The sequence below is a fragment of the Channa argus genome, chromosome 9 (assembly GCF_033026475.1).
Source record: "Channa argus isolate prfri chromosome 9, Channa argus male v1.0, whole genome shotgun sequence".
In the NCBI taxonomy this organism is placed as follows: domain Eukaryota; kingdom Metazoa; phylum Chordata; class Actinopteri; order Anabantiformes; family Channidae; genus Channa; species Channa argus.
In genome coordinates, this window is record NC_090205.1 from 25,049,278 (window position 1) to 25,071,953 (window position 22,676).

Here is a 22,676-nt window from a genome sequence, read left to right on the forward strand (position 1 = left end):
CTGAGATTGAGTCAGCTTCTGACCTACCTCACTCTGGGAGTTCTGGACGTCGGCAGCGGTTTGAGCCACCTTGTCCTCCAGCTCAACCAATAGGGCTGTGGAGTCTCTTAAACTGGCTGTTGATGCTTCCTGCAGAGGGTGCTCCTTCCTCTCCACACTTTCTCCTGAGTGGTTTGTCTACAAGAGAAATCTTAGGATCTGAGAGAAGATTTTCCATCAGCATAAATCTAACCAAACACTTATTTGAAGGATATTTGAAGGAAAAAGTATTGAACTTTAAAAATGTTTTATTGGTATGTTTTTGGTCCTGTGGTGATATTGTTGATCCACTGCTGTTGCCTGAAATATCTCAACAGTCTCTCAGATCGGTTCCCATGATATTTTGTACATTAGTGTTACCCACAGGGTGAATTATAACAATTTGGTTAAGATGGTAACAGTGTCAAAATAAACTTCAGCATGTGAACACTGTAAGGGGCAATTGTAGGGGGTGACCTGGGGGGGGGGGCATAGTCCCCCTGATTAAAGGCCTTGACTCACAACTCAATATTATAGTTGGATTAAATTTGCTAGCAGCATCTGCAACAGCTCCTCACAACATTTACATTAACAAATGCATATTAAAAAAACAATTGAATTCTTTAAACTAATTCATGTTGGGTTTTTTTTTTGTCTTTCAACAATTGGTGCAAAACAGAACAACCATTTTTAATGATCGATAAAAGCTATTAACAATTCACTGAAAAAAGCTAACCAGAGCCCTCCCAGGCTGGGTAGTGATAATAAGGGGGTGTGGCAACCCCAAACATACTGGGCTCGGTCTGGCCATCATTGTCGAGCTGGACCGTTGTCAGTGTGAGCATGATTGGAAGCTGATCTTAGCACTTAGCACTGTGTCTCAATATTTTTCTCTCAGAAAATTAATAATTTTAATTCTCTTTAGCAACACAATAAATAATTAACATTTTAACTTTGGCTTAAATAAACTGCAATTACCAAAGGATATATGGTTTGTCCACAGCAACCAAATTATTAACGTCCTCACCAGAATAAAAACAGCAGGGGTCCTTTGGTCAAACACCTACAGCATGTTTGAGCTTTACTAAACATGGTGTTACTCTACAGATGTCTGTCCTTTTAAAGATGCAGAGGGATGCATTGTTGCAGAGCCACAAAATATCTTGAGTAAACTATCGTCGACTGAGCTTTGTTCTAAAAATACTAATAAATAATAGCATAGCATCGCAATGGTAGCTGATATAACTTGATTTAATTTGATGAAAGAAGAACATAATGTTTATCATTTGACAAGCAAATTAATCTATAAACCGCCAAACACAAACTTATTATCGTCAACGTAGAAGAAGCCCAATCAAAACCAAGGCAGCAGGGAGATCAGAGGCCCCTTATATGACACTGCGACAGAAAGCAGGTCAGGCTTTTAATCCTCACGACAGAGCATGGTGTTTGAACATAGCATAGTGAGAGGTGAAATATCACAGCTCTTAAGAGAACTGTAGCTGTGATACTATAAAGAAAAAGCCAAAGTCGATTAGCACGGTGACTAAGAAAGATTTTTTTTTCTGATCCATTCAGTGTTTCAGAAAATCTGGGAGTAATGGCTGCAAAGAGAAAATAAACGCTAAGGCTGAGTGACTTGATTTATGACTGCCGCCTGTTCTTGAACTGGATCTCAGCAGAGGTGGTATGGAATTTCATGAGCCAGGCTGTTTTTTGGTTCCTTCTCTTTTAAAGCTCTTTGTGTACAGCAAGCCAGATGTGCACCATGCATGTTTCTGATAAATGTCCTGGCATTAAACAGACTTAATCCAAAGTACGAATGTGTTTATGTGAATACAGATTTGACTCTCACTAATAATTCTGCCACAGGCCTGTCTACCTTCTGAGACTCAGTCTGCTGAAGCTGCTCCTCTTCAACGCTGGAGACCACAATGCTGTTTCTGGATGTGGCTCTAGTAGGTAGTCTGGAGGGCTTGGCGTTTCCCTCTGGGCACCTCCATGTTGGGATCTCTTGTGAGGATTGTGGCCCTTTGGACTCATCCTCATCCTCATCAGAGGTTAGGCTGTGGTCACTAATGTTGTCGGTCATCTGGTGCAGCTTTTGTCTGAGCTGCTGTTCTTCTAGGTCCACATCCCCCAAGTGAGGAAAAGGAGAGGTGCTGTTTGGAGTCAGGTGGGCCTAGTTGAAACAGAGCAGAAAATATATAAGGAAAAAAATAAATAATAAGAAAAAAAAACATTTCATTAGTTTGCACTTCGGATTTTAATTGATTTGAGTGTCTATAGAGGGTTGGATTTTGGGGGGGGGGGACCTCATTCTGTGTCTCCTTATTTTCCCTTTTTTCCTGTTAGTTCTTTACTGCCTTTGTCCAATAATGTCCCAAAGGAAACATTTAAAACTGGAAAGTGCAATTAAATTTAAACTCACGCTAAATAGAGTCAAACTTTAGATTACTCAATCAGGGGTGGGACCAGAGGTGGGGCCAGGGATGGCGTGGGTCACCCCTAAAATCTGACTGGCCCTGCCAGAATATGAATCGATGGCATCATCAATGACATCACGCGATTGCCCATAAAGTTTATGCTTTTGGTTTTTTAAGGCTAACTGCCTTTGAAGTTTGCCTAACCAGTAAATAAGGAAGCAACATTTTGTTATTTCAGCAAAAGTAAAACTTAGGGTTATTTCAGCAAAAGAAGTTCAGCTTTTTTTAGCTTTGCTTGCTGAATAATAATAATTATGTTTCTTTTCCTTTTCTGAAATTTGACTTTGAATACTTATTATTCCAAATAATTCCATGTTCTACCCTCTTTTTAGCTTATGCTTGTCTAGCAACACAATAACAAAATGTCTAGAACTGTCCATGCTCGCAACACGAGGATCAAACTTGCTATAAAAAAAACATTTGTATATGTAATATTTACTCTTTCCATGTTTGAAAACTCTGTGTTCATCTGCATAAGTGCAGGAACAAAGCTCGGTAGGCAGAGCAACAAGTAAGGTGGAGCAGATTTTGACAGATTGCTATGGCGCTCAATTTTTTTGCTTAGTGCATCCTCTGAAACCTCCATGATCTTAAAAAGAACTAAGCAGGTCTGGAAGAGGAATAGATGGATCGTACAGCACATAAAACCATGAGAACTTACTATAGTTAACCCGTACGTGGATCACACATGGGTTCCGTGCAGACTGCACTCTGACAAATCTGGCGGAGACAGATGTGCTATATGCAAAGAGTTTAAAGCTGTGGCCACTACAGAGACAAAAAAGCATGAGTCTATCAAACGTTGCTCTCATTTGAAGCAGGGGAACCATAATAACCAGGCGAGCCTAAGTTCTGTGTTCGTTTACAGTTGTGGTTTGGCTCAGTGTCTGATGATACTGGTGTGGATTTCAGAACTCACTTCCTGATTAAAAACAGTAACTTTTACTAAATTTTCAAAATGCATTAAACAGTGTGCTCACGATAAGCTGTCTCGTTTGGAACATTTTAGAGTTTGAGAGGGTTAAACAACTCTAATACATGATACACTGATTTTTGTTGGTCTTGTTGGTCGTGATAAATCCACCCCGCAGCCCCTGATGTCAAGGGTTATTGGTCTTAGATTATCAAAAAGTTGGTGCTGCTCTGGAACCAGTTTTCCCACCTGAGAACTGGTTCTTTTGCTGTCCAAATGCAACTGGTTCGTAATTAGACTGGCTCTGTGGCAAAGAGGATGAGAGATTACTGCTGGATGCTCTCGATCCTCCTGATCAATATAATAAGTGAACTTTTTGTTTTAGAAATAATAAAGTGTATATTAACAGGCATTATAAATGTCACTGTTGTCATATAACAAGATGACACAATTAAGAGATCAGCCAAACCTCAAATTGTAAAAAAAGTCCACAAAACACAAAGACATTTCTTTTATATATTACTTTATGGTAACAGTGTACTTATTGCTACACACAAATCTGCTGCATGAATAAGAACGGGGAACCTTGGTAAGGTTGCAGTTCTGTAATCTCAAACCAGGAGAGCTGAGTGCTTTTCCTCTGTGGGATTATCATAAAGAACAATCATTTACTGAAATAATTGATAAATATAAAATACAACTAAGTGCAGTTTTGTAATGAACTCAACGCCACTGGACACTGGAATTACATATGTTGATAACAGTGCCCTGGACAGACCAAAATGAGTAATAACAATTCTTTTTTGCCATCAGCATGCTGGAAAAAACCTCGAAAATACTGACATAAGGAACCCATATAAAGAGGAATGGAGCAAACGGTAATGAATCTTTAGTGTTTTCATGTTTAAGTACAAGATGAAGCCACATTTTTAAACAGCCAATTGTAAACTGCAGTCAAGCTCTTTGCATACAAGCAGAAACATGATAATCACGCAGGGATCATTCCAGCATAGTATGCAAACAGATGGCTGAGTTTACTGCATATGCTGCTGATTTCTCACAGAATTTAATGAACATCAGCCGTGTATAAGGACTTGTACATGCTAACATGCTCTTGCCATCTGTTTGAATCTTTTGAATCACTCTCTTCCTTATCATCTTCCCAAAGTCTCCTTCTAACACAGCTGTCTTAAGGTTTGGTGCCGATTCGATGGTTGTGATTATGATGGTAACTTGAAAAATGTTGTGTGAAGTTATACATAATGATTTACCTGGTCGCATGTTGAGCTAACACTCTGCTCTAAGTGGTTCAAGAAGGTCTCCAAGGCTGACATGCGTCTGTCCAGGTCATTGATCTGAAGAAAGACAAGAGGAGTCAAGGTTTAGATTATAAAGACAAAGTAATAAAGACACTTACCGGTAGAATATCACAGAACATAAAGTGAGAACTCAAGGAAAGTTACTAAACATAATAAGAGGTTGAGGATAATAAATAAATAAATAACAATCCTGGGGAAATCAAACTACTTAAACTTATAGTTTCTTAATGAATACATAACTCCAACCATGAGAGCGAACCATAGAGTGGTGATATCATTTTTAAAGTATCTACATGTTTCTTTCAGTCAGGTCAGTGTGGTTGTCTCTTGTACCTACATGGCTCTTAATCAGGAAATTACCAGCTTTTAAGTTCCTTTATTGCTCTAAGAGGTTGTATGACGGAAAACAAAAACAAGAAAAGAGCTTTGGATCAGATAAAAGTTATAATTGGAGCATTGTTCTGTTGGCAAATTATTGAACTCTAGGCTCTGGGATTTTTAGTAATGTAAAAGCTTGAAACTGCACTGTTGAAGCTGCACCCACTGTGACATCACATTTGGGATATGTAAGTAAAAGTCCTTAAAATAACCCTTAGACATGATCCTACCCTTCTGAAACATTCTATTCACTTTCCAGCAGTCAACCTTATGGAACTTCAGCTGGCCATGTTCCTATTGGCTGGGGATGTACGTGAAGGCCACACCTTCAGCCAATCAGAGCAGGACCTCATGAATAATGCAAATTGTAAGTTCGCAGCTTCCAAATGGACTGGTAGAAGATATAAGACAATGTTTTTTAAAGATAAATTTGAAAAAATCTGAAAAAAAAAGCTTGTGTGAATAAAACTTGTAGATATGCTAAAAAAAAAAACAAAAAAAAAAAAAACACAACACCATTGGAAAAAAAACAAAACAACACAACACCATTGGAAAAGTGTCTTGAGGACAAATGAAACAATGGTAGAACCGTTTGGGAAGAACACCCAGCACCACGGCATAGTACGGTGGAGAGAGCTTTAAGATTTGAGGCTGCTTTGAGTTGGGTTACTCCCGCAGTCCAAAGACATGCATGTTAAGTTAATTGGTGACTCTAAAATTGCCCTTAGGTGTGAATGTGTGTGTGGGGTTGTCTGTCGTGTACGTCTCTTTGTTGGCCCTGAGATAACAGAGGGAATACTCTCCAGCCCCCCCCCCCACGACCCTACACAACATAAGAATAGCTGGATGAGTCAGTGGGCCCTTGTGCCTTCTGCGGAAACATTTGTTATGTTTCTCTACTCATTTATTCAGATTTTCCTTTAACTTGCCACTCATCTGTATATTAAACATGTAAACATCCTGTAACTTTGCTCCTCACAACATTTACCCCACATGTTCCTTGGGTCTGGACTTGTTGACTCACCCCCATATCTTGTTCCACAGACATAATCAAATGACATACATCACTTGACTTTGCATGTTTTCCAGATCAGTATTACACCAGCAGAATGTGACACTCGTGTGCAGGATGAGCAACCATCATCTTATCTGAGCCAGAAACTTGCAGCCAGTGAAAAATGTCGCTGCTGCTTTTTGATGTCTGACAGGCACATGTCTGCGCTGAATGTTTTCTTCAGTATCCTGTTTAAGTCTCCCGGTGTGTTGCCCAGCTGCAAGACACATTTGCCATGACACGACATAATGATGGTAGAAATCAGTACAGGGCCAGGTGGGTCTGAAAACTCCACCCCTGTTATTTTTACGCCTGCCCTCCTCTGCCTTTATTTGTTTTCATATTAGTTATCTCTTCTAATTACAATGAAAATGTTTGGTTATGGGTCACCCAAGTTAAACCCTATTAATTAAACATTCAATCTACGCATCAACTCAAAAACATGTGAACTCACAACAACGGGGTCACATGAGGACATGCCCGATTTATTGATTTCTAACAGCTGGAAGAACATTTGTCCAAACAAATGGTAAACAAAGTCAGTTTTTTTTCATCTGCTTCACATGAACAGACCAGCAGCAGTTGTTGTGATCATTTCCAGGGACTGAGTTGTATGCTTACACATAAATAGACACTGATGTCATATATGTAACCTCCCTCTGATCTTGCAGCTGTCTCCTCTACATCATTCAATGTGTCAGCCTGATGAGCTTGAGTACGTATTTGTGTGTTAGACTTCCAACATGTGCTCCCAGAAAGGCCTGGAATATAATGCGGACAATTTGTTTGCTGGTGATTGTCTTTCAGAAATGTGGCTCAAAACCACATAATATGATGTTTAGAATTTGTTTAAAAATTACGCCTTTTGTATACAATTCAAACTTTCGAATTGTTTAGACTTTGTCCCATTGCTTATATTAATGAAGAGTCCTTTGGTCACCTCACTCGGAATAAAAAAAAAAAAAGAAAAAAAAAAAGAAACTGAGGCACTTAAACTAAAGATAAAGATGAAAAACACGCTTTCTTTCTTTTCGTGCACTTGCGTCTCAAACATCTGAATAATTTCTTCTCAGAGTACTGTTCAATATCTTCTCTATGACTAAGATCTTTACTTGTTTTGTAGCTTACTGGTAAGTTGCTTTGCATGAAAGTATCGTAAAAAATGGCTTACTGTAACTATATTGTCAGAATAATAATAGTAAAGTTTGGTTTCCATTGTTTTTGCTCTGAAATTACTTTTCAAATACATTCAATGTGAGCCAAAGAAAAAAGACCACCATTAAAATTTCGAAAGCCATATGGGTTATATTTACATCCATATTTACAGCATAAAACAATCAAAACTGGATTTATGATTGACCCAAGGCAGCCACCAAACTATCGTAAAATAATGAGGATTTAGTTTAGTGAAGGAAAGATAATTATGTGAAGCATACTAAAGACCTGTGGTGTGGGGTTCACTGAGTTCAGGCTCTCCTGAGAAGTGTGGCTGCCAGGGCTCAGATGAGACTGGTAAAGTGGGTAGTGCTGGCTGTGGTCATCTTCCTCCTCTGAGTCATCAGGGCCACCCACATAGCTGCTGCTCCCTTGGGGGCCCCCAGCACTTCCACTGCCGCATGAAGAGTAGCTAAGCTGAGAGATGGAGCGAGATGGAAGAGTCCGGCTGTCTGAGTACGACAGGTTATCTAGAAAAATAATGTATGCATGATTTAAAATGAAGTGAGCACTAAGGATTCAGTTTCATGGCCACGGAATTAAAATAAAACCTAGCATTTAATCATTGGTAAACAATCTAGGGTTGACATTTTTGTTTTGTTTGTTAAGTTTTGAGCAACAAAGCCCTAAACCACTGAATATAAACCCACTGACCATGTCAGCCTCAGGTATTATGTGTTGAGTTTATGGCCATAAGATTTATTTTGTAAGTATTATTCTGTGCTTAACCCCGGCTCTCGCACAATGACTGCTGGGATAGGCTTCAGCCCCCCATGACCAATATTTTATACAATTTTATTATAATGAATATTATTAGGTAGCAGAGCTTAAGATGTTGAGGTTCTCTTTAGGAGTGATGAGGGTGGACAGGATCAGGAATGAGGACATCAGAGGGACAGCTCACGTTAGATGTGTTGGAGATAAAGTCAGAGAGGTTAGATTGAGGTGGTTTGGACATGTTCAGAGGAGAAACTGTGAATATATCAGTAGAAGGATGCTGAGGTTGGAGCTGCCAGGCAGGAGGTCTAGAGGAAGAACAAAGAGGAGATTTATGGATGTAGTGAGAGAGGAGATGAAGTTAGTTGGTGTGAGAGAAGAGGACGCAGAGGACAGGGTTAGATGGAGGCAGATGATTCGCTGTGGCGACTCCTTAAAGGGAACAGCCCAAAGAAAAAAGAAAGAAGATGCATATAGAGATTGTGAAGTTGATGTCATGATTTGTTAACCAATTAAAGTTGTGGGAGCGATCGTTTGAGTATCGTTGCCTTTTTGTTGGTGTGTTGGAGCTGTTGGAATTAACAGATCTTGCATAGAGACATTGCTTGTTATTGTGATTTCATTTCAACTGATAACTTACCAGAAACTAAACTAAACTGTTTTAGGTTAAGTTTGCCAAAGTGTTGTGCAGCACCCTTGGAGATATTAGAGTTTAGCAAACAGTCCTTCCTGTTGGCTGCTTATGTGTTATAATGATTTTGTGCGGACTACATGTTGCATAAATGAATTTATTGTTTTTATTCTCACTTGTACATGGCTGGATCTGAGATTTCCATTTACCTTGCTGTGGACCCGTTCCCAGTTCTAGCTCTTTGTGTTGCTCCTTCAAAAGCTGGTGGAAAACAGAGGCAATATCCGCCTCGGCGAGCATCGACTCCCTTCCTCCTGCATCCACGACCATGATGTCACGGGAGCCTGAGGCCTGTAAGCGATAGTGGAGAGTGCTGAGTGGTTTTGTGACAAATTGCTCACATTAGCTGCCGGGGTTATTTCTAGTTAGCTGCAAACATTTATGAATGTATCAGAGGAAAGCGGTAGGTGAAAGCAGCTTTACTTTGCCTGTTGCATTTTAGTATATTGTGAGTGTATTTATTACTGGTGAGTTGTTATTCAGACTATTCATGCAAACTGAGTAATTGAGTAGTTCTTGCATTGATGTGCCATGACATTACATTTGGTAAAATGTTGCCTCACGCTGTGTTAATGAGCTGACAAGATGTGTTTCTACAAGCACACACATGTGGATACAGCCTAAAATGAACTTATTGTGAGCAGATACAAGAAAGACTAATGACAGTAGTCGACACGAATTGTCCTGCCAAACCTGAAATTGTGTGTCAGAGGAAGAAAACAGAAAGATGATTAATACGGAGACAGATGGGGGGGGACCTTGTGTCAACACGTGCAAATTAGTGTGTGTCTCTAAAATGCCGGTGGTGGTACGTCATGTAGCTTCTACCTGATTTGACCGTCCTCTTGATGCAATGGAGTAGTCACAGCCCATATCAAAATCAAAGGGATCGACAGTCAGTAGCCTTTTGGCCTTTTTTATCTTTGGGCAGCAGGAAGGAAGTGACCGTCACCGCCAGAAACAAGAAAAGAAAAAAGGATGAAAGAGGATGAAAATTAAAAGGCAAAAGTGTGTATTTGAGGAAATAACGAGGAAGGACATATTGCCAAAAAACACTGGGATGTGTCCAGGGATCTGTGTAAACCCCAGGAAGATAATTACCCACACTTATCTCTGCTTCGAAATCTCCCAGAGTGGAAACAGAAACACTCTTAAATCATCTGGATAAACAATATTCAATCTGTTGCAAATACACAACAAATTCCTAAGTTATGACTGTATTTCCTGTCCAGGTTGTAAGAAACATGTCCAGGTTTTTTTGTAAGACAAACAAAAATGAGCCTAGCAACGTACACTGAAGAGTCATGAGAAGCATCCAGTGAACACGGATTCACTGCAGGCATCTTTCCTTTTCTTATCACTGAAGATACTTCTCACAACTCTCTGTGTACTCTCTGTGTACTGTCTGTGTACTCTCTGTGTACTCTCTGTGTACTGTCTGTGTACTCTCTGTGTACTCTGTGTGTACTCTCTGTGTACTCTGTGAGAAGTATCTTCAGTGATAAGAAAAGGAAGGATGCCTACAGTGAATCCATCCACCAGAACAGTGGCAGGTTCTTCATTACCCTTGAAACACCCTGCCAACCTAAAAATGGCATTTTTATTTCGAAGGCACCTTTAATTTACTTTTAGGGCCTAAAAAATTTGCAGAGTGCTGGACATACACTAATATGCCTTTGGGCCTGTCACTATATTCAGTTATAGAGGTTGGGCTACTTGATTAATACTGTTTAATAATCATTTTAAATGATTACATTGATTTTTTTCCCCCACATGGGTGGAGATTTTCAAGTGCCGCTAGATTACATAATGGGTTTGTCAAAGATTAACAGCTATGTATTTGTCAGCAGTGACATTATCATATTTGTACTGAAAGAACCTTTACTCTGCCCAAGAATTGTTCACCATGGCATTTAATCCCATATCCCAAAAAACCTGCTATCAGTAACATTTTTTTATGTATAAAAGAGAGAAACGCTTGATTTCCTTGTGTGTACTTGTACACTGAGTCTACACTGTAAAGAATGCACTGATTTGAAAATTGTTTGAAACTGAATAGTACAAAGACACGCATCAAACGTTGAGAGAATTTTTTTTGTTCAAGTATTTGCTCATTTTTAATTTGATGAACGGAACACGTCCCAAACGTTGTGATAAAAGCATGTTTACCACTGTGTTGTATCATCTTTTTGTTTAATAATCTAGAGTGAACATTTGGGAACAGAGCAAACCAGTTGGAATAAAGTAATATTTTCCTTATTCATGCTTAGACTTTCAACTGCTCAACATTTCAGGGCCTGTTTTGTCATATGTTTCACATCATACTGCTACAAATCTTTCCAGACTCTTTCGAGCCATGCTGTTATCATATGTCCACAATGTGGTTTGTCAGTGTGTTGCTCAGGACCTTCCCTGAAAAACACGTTGCCTGGATTCCAGCATGCATTACTTTAAAACCTGTTTATATCACTCGCCATTGATGGCATCAATGCACCAGTGTTTTCACAAAGTTACCAATACTGTTTCCGTTAATGTACCCCACCACATCACCACCACCATCATGTGTTCTGATTTCTATTCACATGGCCCCTCTCCTCTTTAGCACACAGCCTCCATGATTTAAGAAATAAAAAAATATTTCTTGATCTTGTTTATATATGGTTGTTGCTTTGCAACATATACTAATAATAGATTTCAGAGGTGTTTTTCATTCCACGCAGTGATTTCCACCACAGAACCGTGTGTGATTTTAATGCAGTGCCGCCTGAGGGACAGAAGATCAAGACTATACAGTAATGGCTTTTGACCCAAGATGTTTGTGAGATGTCCCACGCAGCATTTTTCTTTTAGAATTACACCACTTTTTCGGTCCTTTGCTGCCCCTGTCCCATCTTTGATGTGTTACTGGGATCAAATTGAAAATGAGTAAATATTTTTTGTTAAAACTAATTGCTCCGTTTCAGCATTTGATATGTCGTTGTACTTTTTACAGTGAAAAATAGGTTTCAGATGATTTGCCAATGATTACATTCTCTTTTATTTAGAATTCACTCAGTGTCTCATCTTTTACACGGTGCTCTATTTTGAACAGTAGAGGGCACTCCGTCTAAATGAAAATGAACTTTGAGGTGCATGAGGTACAACTTGACCATCCATTAAAAGCCTTTTGGGTAGGATATACAAGATAATTAATCAGCAGGTACATTGGAAATAAAGACACAGCAGCCAGAAACCCTGCAAAGCCTAACAGTCCCATAAACAATTTTTTTTAAAAACTCAACAGCCACTGCAATGATTCAAAGTCAACAAAACCTTGGCTCCTATACTACACAGAGACTGTGGTTTAAACAATAGCAGCCTTGGTTTCAGGACAAATTCCAGTGGACTCCGTGTCCCTTTTTACAACATCAGAAGCTGTCTCAACTTTGCTAAGACTCTTTTATGTTTGCAGATTATATATGACAGCCTGGTATTCACATACACAGCAGCCCGATGCTGGTTAGACTGTGTCTAACCTCAGTCGTCACCAGCTGCCAAGGCATTAAAGTCATTTATAAGGTCTAGGCTAGATCCCATAGATAAGCTATGCAGAATATCCATCTGCTTTTCAACAGAGGAGCAACCTGTCAGCATGATGATGTCCAGCACTCAAGCACAGCACAGTCATGTCAATACTCAATTGTTAAAAAAAAAAAAAGTATGAATACAATATGCTAATTTGAAGCCAATTATGTTTTGTGCACAGCAGATGAGGCCTGATTTGAATCATTAAAACATACATACAATACATACAAGAAACAGGAAACATGTTGAGATCAACACATCCGAACTTGAGAATAATCAAGATTTCCATATGTCAAGGTCCAGACATAAAAAACAGAGCAGAACTACTAATGCTCTGCTATCCAAATAATTCACATTGACTTCTTGTTATATCTCATATCCGTCATGCTGCAAACTCACCAAAACATAATTATGCAAATTTGGTTGCAAAAAATTTGCTGTACCTCTTTGTAGGGTTGGGAATCTGTTGCCTCCATGTCGTGCTCTTCATATTCATTTGCTGCGAAGGAAATCAGATGTTAAATCCTTTAGTGCCCCAAATTGAAAAATATAAAACTTGTTTTCTGGAAATATCTGTGGTGCATAAAATAAAATCACGTGCAGAAACATTTTTAAAAGACTTTTAAAGAAAATAAATCATCACAGCATCACAAGTAAAGACATAACACCCTCTGTCTTTCCAGCACACATCTATTTGGCAGAGAAACTATAGCAAAACAAGCAGCAAAAGGAGGCAAAAGAAGCAACATTATGTGCAAAGCTCAAATTACTCATAAGTTATAATTCTATTAAATCCTTCCCGCTTTATGGAGAAAGACAGAAACACACTAAAAGTATTATTATTACTAACAGTGTTATAAGAATATAACATTACTAACATTTTTACAAATCCTCTTCACTGTGTCAGGCTAAAACTTATCAGGTTTCTCTCTGTACTCCTGAAATTCCAATGTGAATAAAAGCCAGACCATCAGTTGCTCTGCCAGCCTAACCAGAACTCTTAGCTCAGTTCCCAAACCACTGTACCCTCATGCTTTACACTGGTGTTTTTTTGTACGAAACCTTTACAACTGTCTACACTTAATCACAGAATAGTCTAACGAGAGAGTTCAACGTTGAAACAAAGTGTTTAATATCATCCTGTTTAGATTCACCATCATAAACAATCTGGCTACATTTTATTGTATGCAAACTTGCAGCATACTTGTTACATGTCATTGCTCCAGAACGGATGTAAGGAGGACCACACACACACACACACACACACACACACACACATGCACATTAACCCTTAGAGTGCTTGCTCGAATAGCCTTCAGGGCTTCTGGGGACACTGGGGAAAGCTTGTGTTTTTTTTTTTTTTGTCTGATGCACATTCAGTTCAGTCTACTTACTGTGTACTCCATGTGTGCTCTGTGGGTCATATTCGTGGGGCTCTAGAAAATAAAACCGATGAAAGAAGACATGTCTCATATGCGTTTAAAACAGAATTATATGTAATGAAGCCAAAAAACCTGACTTTATTGTTTAAATAACTAAGTGACTTAGTGAGGTCAGGTTTGCAGTTTTGCCAGTCATTAGCTGTAACAAACAGCTCAGCACAGTAAGACAATTCAGGTACTCCCATTTTTCCACATAAAATAATAATCAGAAGCAGCAGTAGCAACAACAAGTGCAGGAGCCAACAATGGAATTGGCCAGCTAATAGAGTTAAATGCCTTTTTTATGCAACATATGTGAACAAAGACTATTGTAACCACAAGTGTTACAGTATATTTCTCCATGTGCACATCAAGTACAGTGTACAAATACTGTAGGATGACACCCTCTGGGCTCTGGGGGCCCAACGGACCACTGCAGGATACACACAGTGAAAAAGACAGAGGAAGAATGTGTGTCTGTGTGATTTCAGTCATGCATGTTGAATTTTATCCAGGTGGTCACATGAATATCTGCATGTGGTGAACCGCTAATCATTTAAAACATAATGCATCTGTTAACATGAGTATTAGTGATCACGTTTCATAACTACATCTTGCATCTGCACACACTCGGCAAGTCACATAGATACATGACAGAGAAAAGCTTTTCTCTCTCTCGCTCTCATTGCTGGAGCCCTGCACGCTGCAGTTCCAGGCACAGACTGGGAGACATGTGACTGGATGATCACAAGAGCTGCTGGGTTGAGCGAACCAACCAACTCCCTCTGTATCCCATCCCAAAAATCTTGACGATGACTCAGTCTAAGTAGTACCAGGAGTCCTGGCTGTCTCCCCATATGCCATTGATCATCTCAAGCGATGAGCTCGCTCAGCGGCTCGCTGTATATAATAATGCTGAAAGCTAATACACAGCATGCTTCGAGGGCATTCGTTTTATGTACTCCAGGTGTGCCCACAGGATTTTAGCAGTGCTGCGTCAGCAACTTCAAAAAGAGGGGGACAGGTCCTGGAAAGGTTTTTGATGAAGCTTCACACTATCATCCATCATCAGACTTTAAACAGGATCAGCAAACATAAACAGCACTTCGCACCAAATTAGAATCTTTGGTAATAATAATTCTCCAAAGGTAAAGCATGTACTGTATCTCACAAGACCGAATTTCTACTGTTCAGTTAAGGACAAAAGCCTAACACTGGAGGACAGCTGAGACGAGCCAGAGCAGTAACAAACAGGAAAGATGGAGGAGATTAAACCACTGACATTTCTGGCAGCCCGCTGATGATGACTGACAATCTGAAGGGAAAAGATTCGGGTGACTCAGTGTTACAAAAATGGAGAATCTCAAAGAGAGAGGGCAAATTAAAGGGAAACATTAAGCGCCTTTTGAAGCAAATAGTCCCTAGTAGAAGTATAGTAGAAGCCCTTTGAAAACGATGCATCACCGACATTATTTGGAAGTTAGCATTGTCTTTGCAAGATCTGACAGGGACCCTCTTGTGCGCTGGAAGCTTTACACTGATCAGACAGGAGTCAGCACAGACACTGCACAGCCCCATATGAAGCAAGCTGCAATGCACTGTGTTCCGACACCTGTCGATCACGGCCAGTGTTACATATTTTCCATGATGACACCTCCCCTCCGCAATGTGGCTGCTGGGTGATATCATTAGTTTGAAACTGCATCTACCTGCATGCTAGTGCTAAAATGTCAGTTTATTGCATAGCTATGAAAATGCTCCTGCCTCTGTGCAAGCTTGTTCGCTGACTATAATTATTATTAGGACATCCTGTGCAGTAGCACGCCACCTCCCTTCAGTTTGGAGGGTGTTACACAACATGCTGGTCTCCACCAGGAGCTGCCAGAAAAGCTTTAGTGCTCCTTGTTGTACAGTACTTTGTCAGCTACTGGAAGATTTTTTTTTTTTTTTAAATGCTTTTATAATAAAAGTTTCAGCTATTTCAGTAAAAACAGTTTAGCTTTTTCCAGCGTTGCTTGCAAAACCCTTTCAGCGCTGAAACATTCACAGTGCGTTTTCATTATTTGTTTTATTGGTGTGGTAGAGTGTAACTTCCATACAGTAGGTGTTCCACTGGTCCAACAGTTCCATACACACTGTGTGTGTCTACCCTCTCATACAACCAGAAGGAGCATTTGTTAGAAAAAAGCCCCAGGCCAGCAGGCATTTGTCAAAACAGCAAGTATTGCAATACTTGGAGATTTAAACACTCAAAATGCTGAATTACAACTGTATGGGTTTATTCACAAAGACATGTTGGTTAGGTCTAAGCACTTACGAAAGTCAGCGATAGTCCTAACAGTACGAAATCATGTACATAGAGTAACATCCTCTTGGACAAAGTAACTACAACAGAAAGCTGTTTCTCATGTGGGAAAGTCCTCTGCTTTGTAGACACCGTGGGCATCTTCTCTAAAAGACTTTTACATACATTCACCCTCCAATTTATTAAAAAACAACAACCTTTACTGTCATTGAGCACATTTACATGTATCTGTTACAATGAAATTCTCTCACTGCATTTAACGCATCCCCCTGGGGGGGACCAGTGGGCAGCCAAGGGGAGGTGCCTGGGAAGCTAGCGCTGAGTGATCCCACAACTTCTGCGTCCCATCCTGCACCCTCTACCCACTGAGCTACCAGGCCACCATTAGGTACTATTAGGTGCACCTGTTCAACTGCTTGTTAACGCAAATATCTAATCAGCCAATCACATGGCAGCAACTTAAATGCATTTAGTTGTGTAGACATGGTTAAGCTGATCTGCTAAAGTACCAACAGAGCATTAAAAGAAAGGTAAATGAATTGATTTTGAATGAGCTTTTAGGAAGCTGCTGAGGATTTTAGAGCAAAACCATGTCTAGGGTTCACAGAGAATGATCTGAAAAGGAGGAAATATCCAGCAGTTGTCTGTAGGAAAAAGCCTTGTTGAGGTCAGAGATCAGAATGTCTGAATGGCCAGGCAGGTTGTAGCGAATAGAAAGGCAATAATAACACGGAGAACTGAGGTATACAAAAAAAGGCATCTCTGAATACACAACAAGTCAAACCATGAAGCAGATGGGCTACAGCAGGAGAAGACAACACCAGGTACCAGTCCGGCTTGCTAAGAACAGGAACCTCAGCTACAATTTGCAAGGTTTCATCAACAGTGGATAACAGAAGATTAAAAAAGCATCTAAACTGATAAATCTGTGTTTTTGCTGCAAAATCCAGATGGTAGGGTCACTATTTGGCACAACACTTCAGGCCAATGGAGGTGGTGAAATAGTGTGGGAGGTATTTCCTTGGCACACTTTAGGCCCCTTGGTGCCAACTGAGCATTGCTTGAATGCCACAGCCTTTATAAGCATTGTTGCTGTCCAACCCTTTACAAGCACAGTGCACCCAACACCCGATGGCTGCTGCCAGCAGAATAACACATCATGTCACAAAGCTGAGTTAATTGAACTAAAACGACCTCCGCAGTCACCGGATCTCAATCCAATAGAGCACGGGACACATCACGGATAAAATCTCTGAGGAATGTTTCCAGCACCTTGTTACCTCTATATGCTATAAGGAATGAAGGCAGTTTTGAAGGCAAACGTTCAAATGAGCCATAGAGCCATATTTTAAAGATGAGCAGTTATTGGGTTGAGATTTGGTAACTGCTAAAGATGTGGCATATGACTTGCTACAATAACGTTCTGCCTTGCATGAACTTAATAAGTGATCATTTCTTGTGCTTCAGCTGTATGAGCTTCACACAGAAAAACTGCATTACAATGTCCAGTGTTTCTAAATGACACAGTACACTCATTTCATGTGTTTTACCGTTCTGAAGATGCTGGAGTGTGAGTCCAAAAGACTGAAACATATTTTCCATGCAGTTACAGTACATCATGCAGCTGCTGGATCTCCTAGAAGCTTTTCATTTATTACGGATTTCTTACGGTAAGCTCAAGCGGACTTCCAGCAATGCTCTGCCGCTTTGGCTCCGGCTTGTAAAGAAATGACTCAAGCAGATGGAAATTTCTTAAGGCTTTCCTTTTTTAAATAAACCTGACCCAGGACCTGACATTCTACCAATTCTATACTTCAGTCTCCTTAACATGCTATCAGACACATGGCAGCTGCAAAGAATAACCACAGTGTTTGACTGTTGGTCACTGAACAGTATCAGTCACATGTTGAGGTAATCTCTACATTGACATTGGCCACCATGACGGTATTAATTATTCATGGTAAAAATGGTAAATGGTCTGCACTTACATAGCGCTTTTCTACCTATTGGTACTCAAAGTGCTGCTTCTCATTCACCCACGGGGATGCCAACGCTCACCGGGAGCAACTAAGTTGGGGTTCAGTGTCTTGCTCAAGGACACTTTGACATGTGACCACCAGTGACCAACAACTGCGACATTGGTGGACAACCACTCTATCTTCCTGCGCCACAGTGGATATTGGTCAGTGGATATTCATCCACTCACCACAGAAAATATCATAAGGGGACACAAGAGCCATATATCTAAAAATGTTTAATCCTATACTTTAGTGACTTATCTTTGCATTTACACTCTACGCAGAAAACCAGCTAGAGAATAGGAAATAATCTTCTCACCCTCTAGATCACTCTGAGAGGAACCGTGCTCCCCATTCAACCTCTTGAAGAGCGACCTCATCACCTTGGCGCTACCAAAGCGCTTGAAGCGGGCACGGACGTTTTCATAGTACCACTCCAAAGTGCCAATCTTGAGGACCCTGTTAGAGGAAAAAGCCATAGTGTTACATTTATACAGAAACCAGATACATTTATATTACAGAAAATACAAACATGCCATCAACAAAGATTCAACAGACTTCCTTTGTCACTCAGAATTTCTGCTGTGCTGAAGAAAGACTGGTTTATTTCCCATGGGAAATGATGGCATGCAGGTTCAGCATGACATGATATGTTCCAGATGATTGGCTGAGGTCAGATAAAGGGTAGTACTGTATGTGCTCAGTCTCACATAACCAGGATAATGGTTACGTATGGAGCTAGAACGAGTTGGATGTATTACATTCTACTTCTGAAAACATCTGTGATGGTGCAGAAAAGGAGATCTTAGCTGTAGCTAACAAAACATTGGCCAAATGTTTTGTGAGTGCTGTCAAAATGTGCTTGTGTAGAACCTTTCACCATTCACAAATTATTGGCTGTGAAATTTAATCAGTGAATTTGAAACGAAAGCACTTTTCTCTAAAGTCTTTATTACTAATTAACTGTGGTTTATTTTAGGTATTAATGCTTCCAAGACTGAACGACTTCCATACTGTAAAATAGTCAGGCCTCAGTTCAACATGCAATTCACAGGAGTTAAACTTGCGATACGATTTACAGTACAAACCAGGGGATAGTACCACTGAGCCACAACATTAACACCAATTATGTTATGCTGGACAAAGTCAGCATGGAGCCACCTGTCCAACCCGTACTCAGAAGGTTGGGATACACAGTGTGTTCTTACATCTGCTGATCATGGGCAGCTTTACACCATTAAAACAAGCAGGTGGCATGAATTTTGTGGCTGATTTTTCTTTAGTATAGTTTAAGCTCGGTCAGAGAAGTTAACTGGGGCCACAGCCAATCAGAAGAGTAGATCAAACATACGCATTTGGAAAGATTTTACATTCACGATGTGCTGTACATTTTGTTTTTCTGGACATGTCATGTCCTTTGTCCTTTTACAAAAACAAAGTTAAACTAAAATTTAAACTGTATTTTAATTTTTTTTAAAAATTAAAAAATTGTTTGTTTTTTATCAAACTAGATCAGCCTATTAAAAGGTTTAACTGTGTCACAAATTTGAAACACACATTTACAAGCTAAGCAAAAAATATGGGTTAAACTAAGTGGGTTCAATTACAAAAATTAATTGAACGGTATCACACAGTATCTGCTCTGATCCAGAAACATAACCAGAATTAGCAAAGTGGACAGGACAGAAATTTGACACATAGGTGAATTTATAAACTCACTTTAAGAAGAGCTGAAGTCGCCGGCTACAGCTGCTAATTCCAACACATCTTTCTATTCATTTCAAAGTTTTCATGTACAAACACTAGCTGCACAAGCTGACCTCTACCCAACTATGAGGTCAACTTTGTAAAAAATTTGATTGGATGGTCAAATAATGTAGATATGGTAGTTGTTTTTAATTGGCCAGACAGAGCGTTACTGGATCGCTAACTACACATTAACACTAATTTCTGTTTTTTTTTAATTAGACAATATTGAGTATTGCATTACCAAAATGTATAAGTTAGTTACATTTATAGCTATAAAAAGTGGGGGATTTCAACAAAGGGGACACACTAACTTGTTTGGATGGGCCTGGCCCCCTCTGGCTCCTCCATAATGCTGACGCTGTATGGGACCATTTACTTTACTTTGTTTATTTTAACCCGGACAATTCACATTTAACATTTCTGTACATGTGTCCCCGTTTTAGCTGTTTAGCTAATTTGCAACTCTAGTCCCTGGGCAAGGTGTTAAATGTTAAGGTGTTAAGAAATTGTAGCCTGTTAACACTTGCTGCATTGTTGCAACAGCCTGTTGATCAGCCATTCGAATCTTTAGATACCTTGACCTAACAACTTAAGATTGATTTTAGGTACTGACAGTACTCGGATTATTTGCAATTTCCTACCTGGCCATGCGACAGGGTTCACACACCCAGCCATCCTCCTTCCTATTATAGCGGCTGCAGGACTTGCAGATGTACAGCTGGCAGTCCAAACACTGATGCTTACTGTTGACCAGGAACTTGAATGGCTGGAGACAGCGAATACAGTAAGACTCAATCAAGCTGGTCTGGTTGCCCAGCAACTCTCTTTTGGTGTCTTCCTTTTCAATCTGAGTCTTTAGCTCACTGAAAAATATCAAGTTGGGAGTATGGAAATGTAAATACATGGTTCACCAAGTGCACACAGTGTTCTTTATACTGCAAGGTCAAAAACTTCAATAAGGAGAACACAGAGAACTTGATAAAACTGTTAGTTATCAAGAGACGTTGTGACCAACTTGAAAATAACCCCTTCAACTACTTAATCACCTGTCCTGGGTTTTGACATTTGGGTCCGAGTGTTGCTGTCTCACAGCAAAGGTAGGAAATCTACTTCCTAGTAAAACAGAGTAAAAAAAAAACAAAACTGGAATTCAGCATATGTGGCCAATTTAGTTTAACATCTGGTATCATAACCAAATTTAAAGCTAAACAAAAGGTCCTTGTCTTTAACAGTAAGTCTTCCTCCCTCTTTGGTATATTATTCAATAAGCTAAGGAAAAAAATATGCACGTCTTCCTGCATTTGTAAAAAGACAGACCATTGTTAAATGTGTTTAAAACATCAGCACTGTGGTATTTGAAGATGTGGTAAATTCCAGATGCTTACTACATGCAAACACATACAGTAGAGTGCAAAAGTTTGCATCCCCTTAGTTTGAAATGTAAAAAAATAAGACATAGAGTTTTTCATCAACATGATATTTACAGGACTTGCTTCACTGATTTTGAACTTGCTTTTTTGTTCTAGTTTCGGTATTACATGTACATAAATGCCATTAAACTTCCCATTGACTTCGCTATATCAAAATATCTCTCTAATTCTAGCTGAAAAGCGCCTCCAGATGAAATCGCTTGGAGGAACCAGATTATATTATCTGTTGTTGCTCACACTATGGAGTTTGTAATCATGGTCAACCTGCTTTTCCTCTAGCCAGCCTATATTAAAATATAATATCTGCTACTAGCTGAAAAACTCCTCATCCACATATTTTAATATAGGCTGGCCAGAGGAAAAAGCATTAATGTGCATTTACACCCTAAACTAAAGCCATAAAGAGCAAGTTAAAAATTGGCAAAGCTGCCCTTTAATGCACATTCAACTAATACAAATGTTTTTTTTTTATCAGAAATTACATTTTGGCAAGTCACGGGCTTATATTTTTTATTAATTAAGGGGATACAAACCAATTCATTTTTCAATATTTTAGTATGATTGTATTATACTCCATGGCCATTTTTCTTACTTCTGATGATAAAAGAGCATTTATTACTTATTTGTTACTGTAGATTATTGTCAAGTTTGCATCTCCTCACATTGAATTGAATTTGGCTTTACAGGGTTTTGCACTTAAGAGACCTTCTATTGACATATGAGCCAAATGCTGACTCCAGTCTGATTTAAACTTCTCTATATCCCAAAGTCTCACACTGTAAGAATACATATAAACATCTTATGATCACATATATAATACATATATACATAACATATATAATGGAAAATGACACACAGGCATAACATGTTTGTATGCATATATATTTGTGCTTTATTTATGAGGGTCTGGTGTATTTGTTGACACATCCTAATTAGTTTTAATATCGTCATTTTATCTTTCATATGATTTAAACTTGTAAAGCACTTTGTAACAATTTTTTGAAAACACATTTTATTATTAGTGTTATTATTATTACTTTGTTGCTATCCCTAAACTCTTTTCAGATACAGCTGTTGGCCATGTGGCCATGGTGAAGGGATTTAAGAGTAATTCTTTTTAAATCTTGATAAACACTAACAATGTTGCACGGGTTTGTTTGTGGGAATCTGTACTACATCATAGTTTTAAATGCACATCTAGGGAGAGGAAATCAGTTTTGGAAAACTGTGTTCAAAGTCAACACTGGCTCATAAAGCTGTTTGTGGTGCAGCTCATCATGCCTGCACAAAGCCCAAAATTTGTGCTTACTTTATCTGGATGGACAAACAATTGTTTGTCCAGAAACAGTAACACGTTACCCTTCTGCTTGTGTACAGGAGATACAACCAAATATACTT

General features: G+C 39.3%; 1 protein-coding gene across 6 annotated transcripts in view; it reads right to left on the minus strand.

Moving 5' to 3' along the window:
* The window catches only part of mlphb (melanophilin b), a 49,032-nt gene that overhangs the window by 2,918 nt on the left and 23,438 nt on the right, over positions 1–22,676 (minus strand). For 2 of the 6 annotated variants that reach the window (XM_067516842.1, XM_067516841.1), the window contains 10 exons: positions 20,490–20,711; positions 18,419–18,558; positions 13,750–13,791; positions 12,799–12,854; positions 9,620–9,712; positions 8,941–9,082; positions 7,612–7,853; positions 4,689–4,772; positions 1,901–2,200; positions 28–177 (listed from right to left, as the gene is read on the minus strand). In XM_067516842.1, coding sequence (XP_067372943.1) covers positions 28–177; positions 1,901–2,200; positions 4,689–4,772; positions 7,612–7,853; positions 8,941–9,082; positions 9,620–9,712; positions 12,799–12,854; positions 13,750–13,791; positions 18,419–18,558; positions 20,490–20,711 — 1,471 coding nt within the window. The remainder of the gene's footprint in view (positions 1–27; positions 178–1,900; positions 2,201–4,688; positions 4,773–7,611; positions 7,854–8,940; positions 9,083–9,619; positions 9,713–12,798; positions 12,855–13,749; positions 13,792–18,418; positions 18,559–20,489; positions 20,712–22,676) is intronic. The other 4 variants (XM_067516846.1, XM_067516843.1, XM_067516844.1 and 1 more) reach the window with 4 other exon arrangements.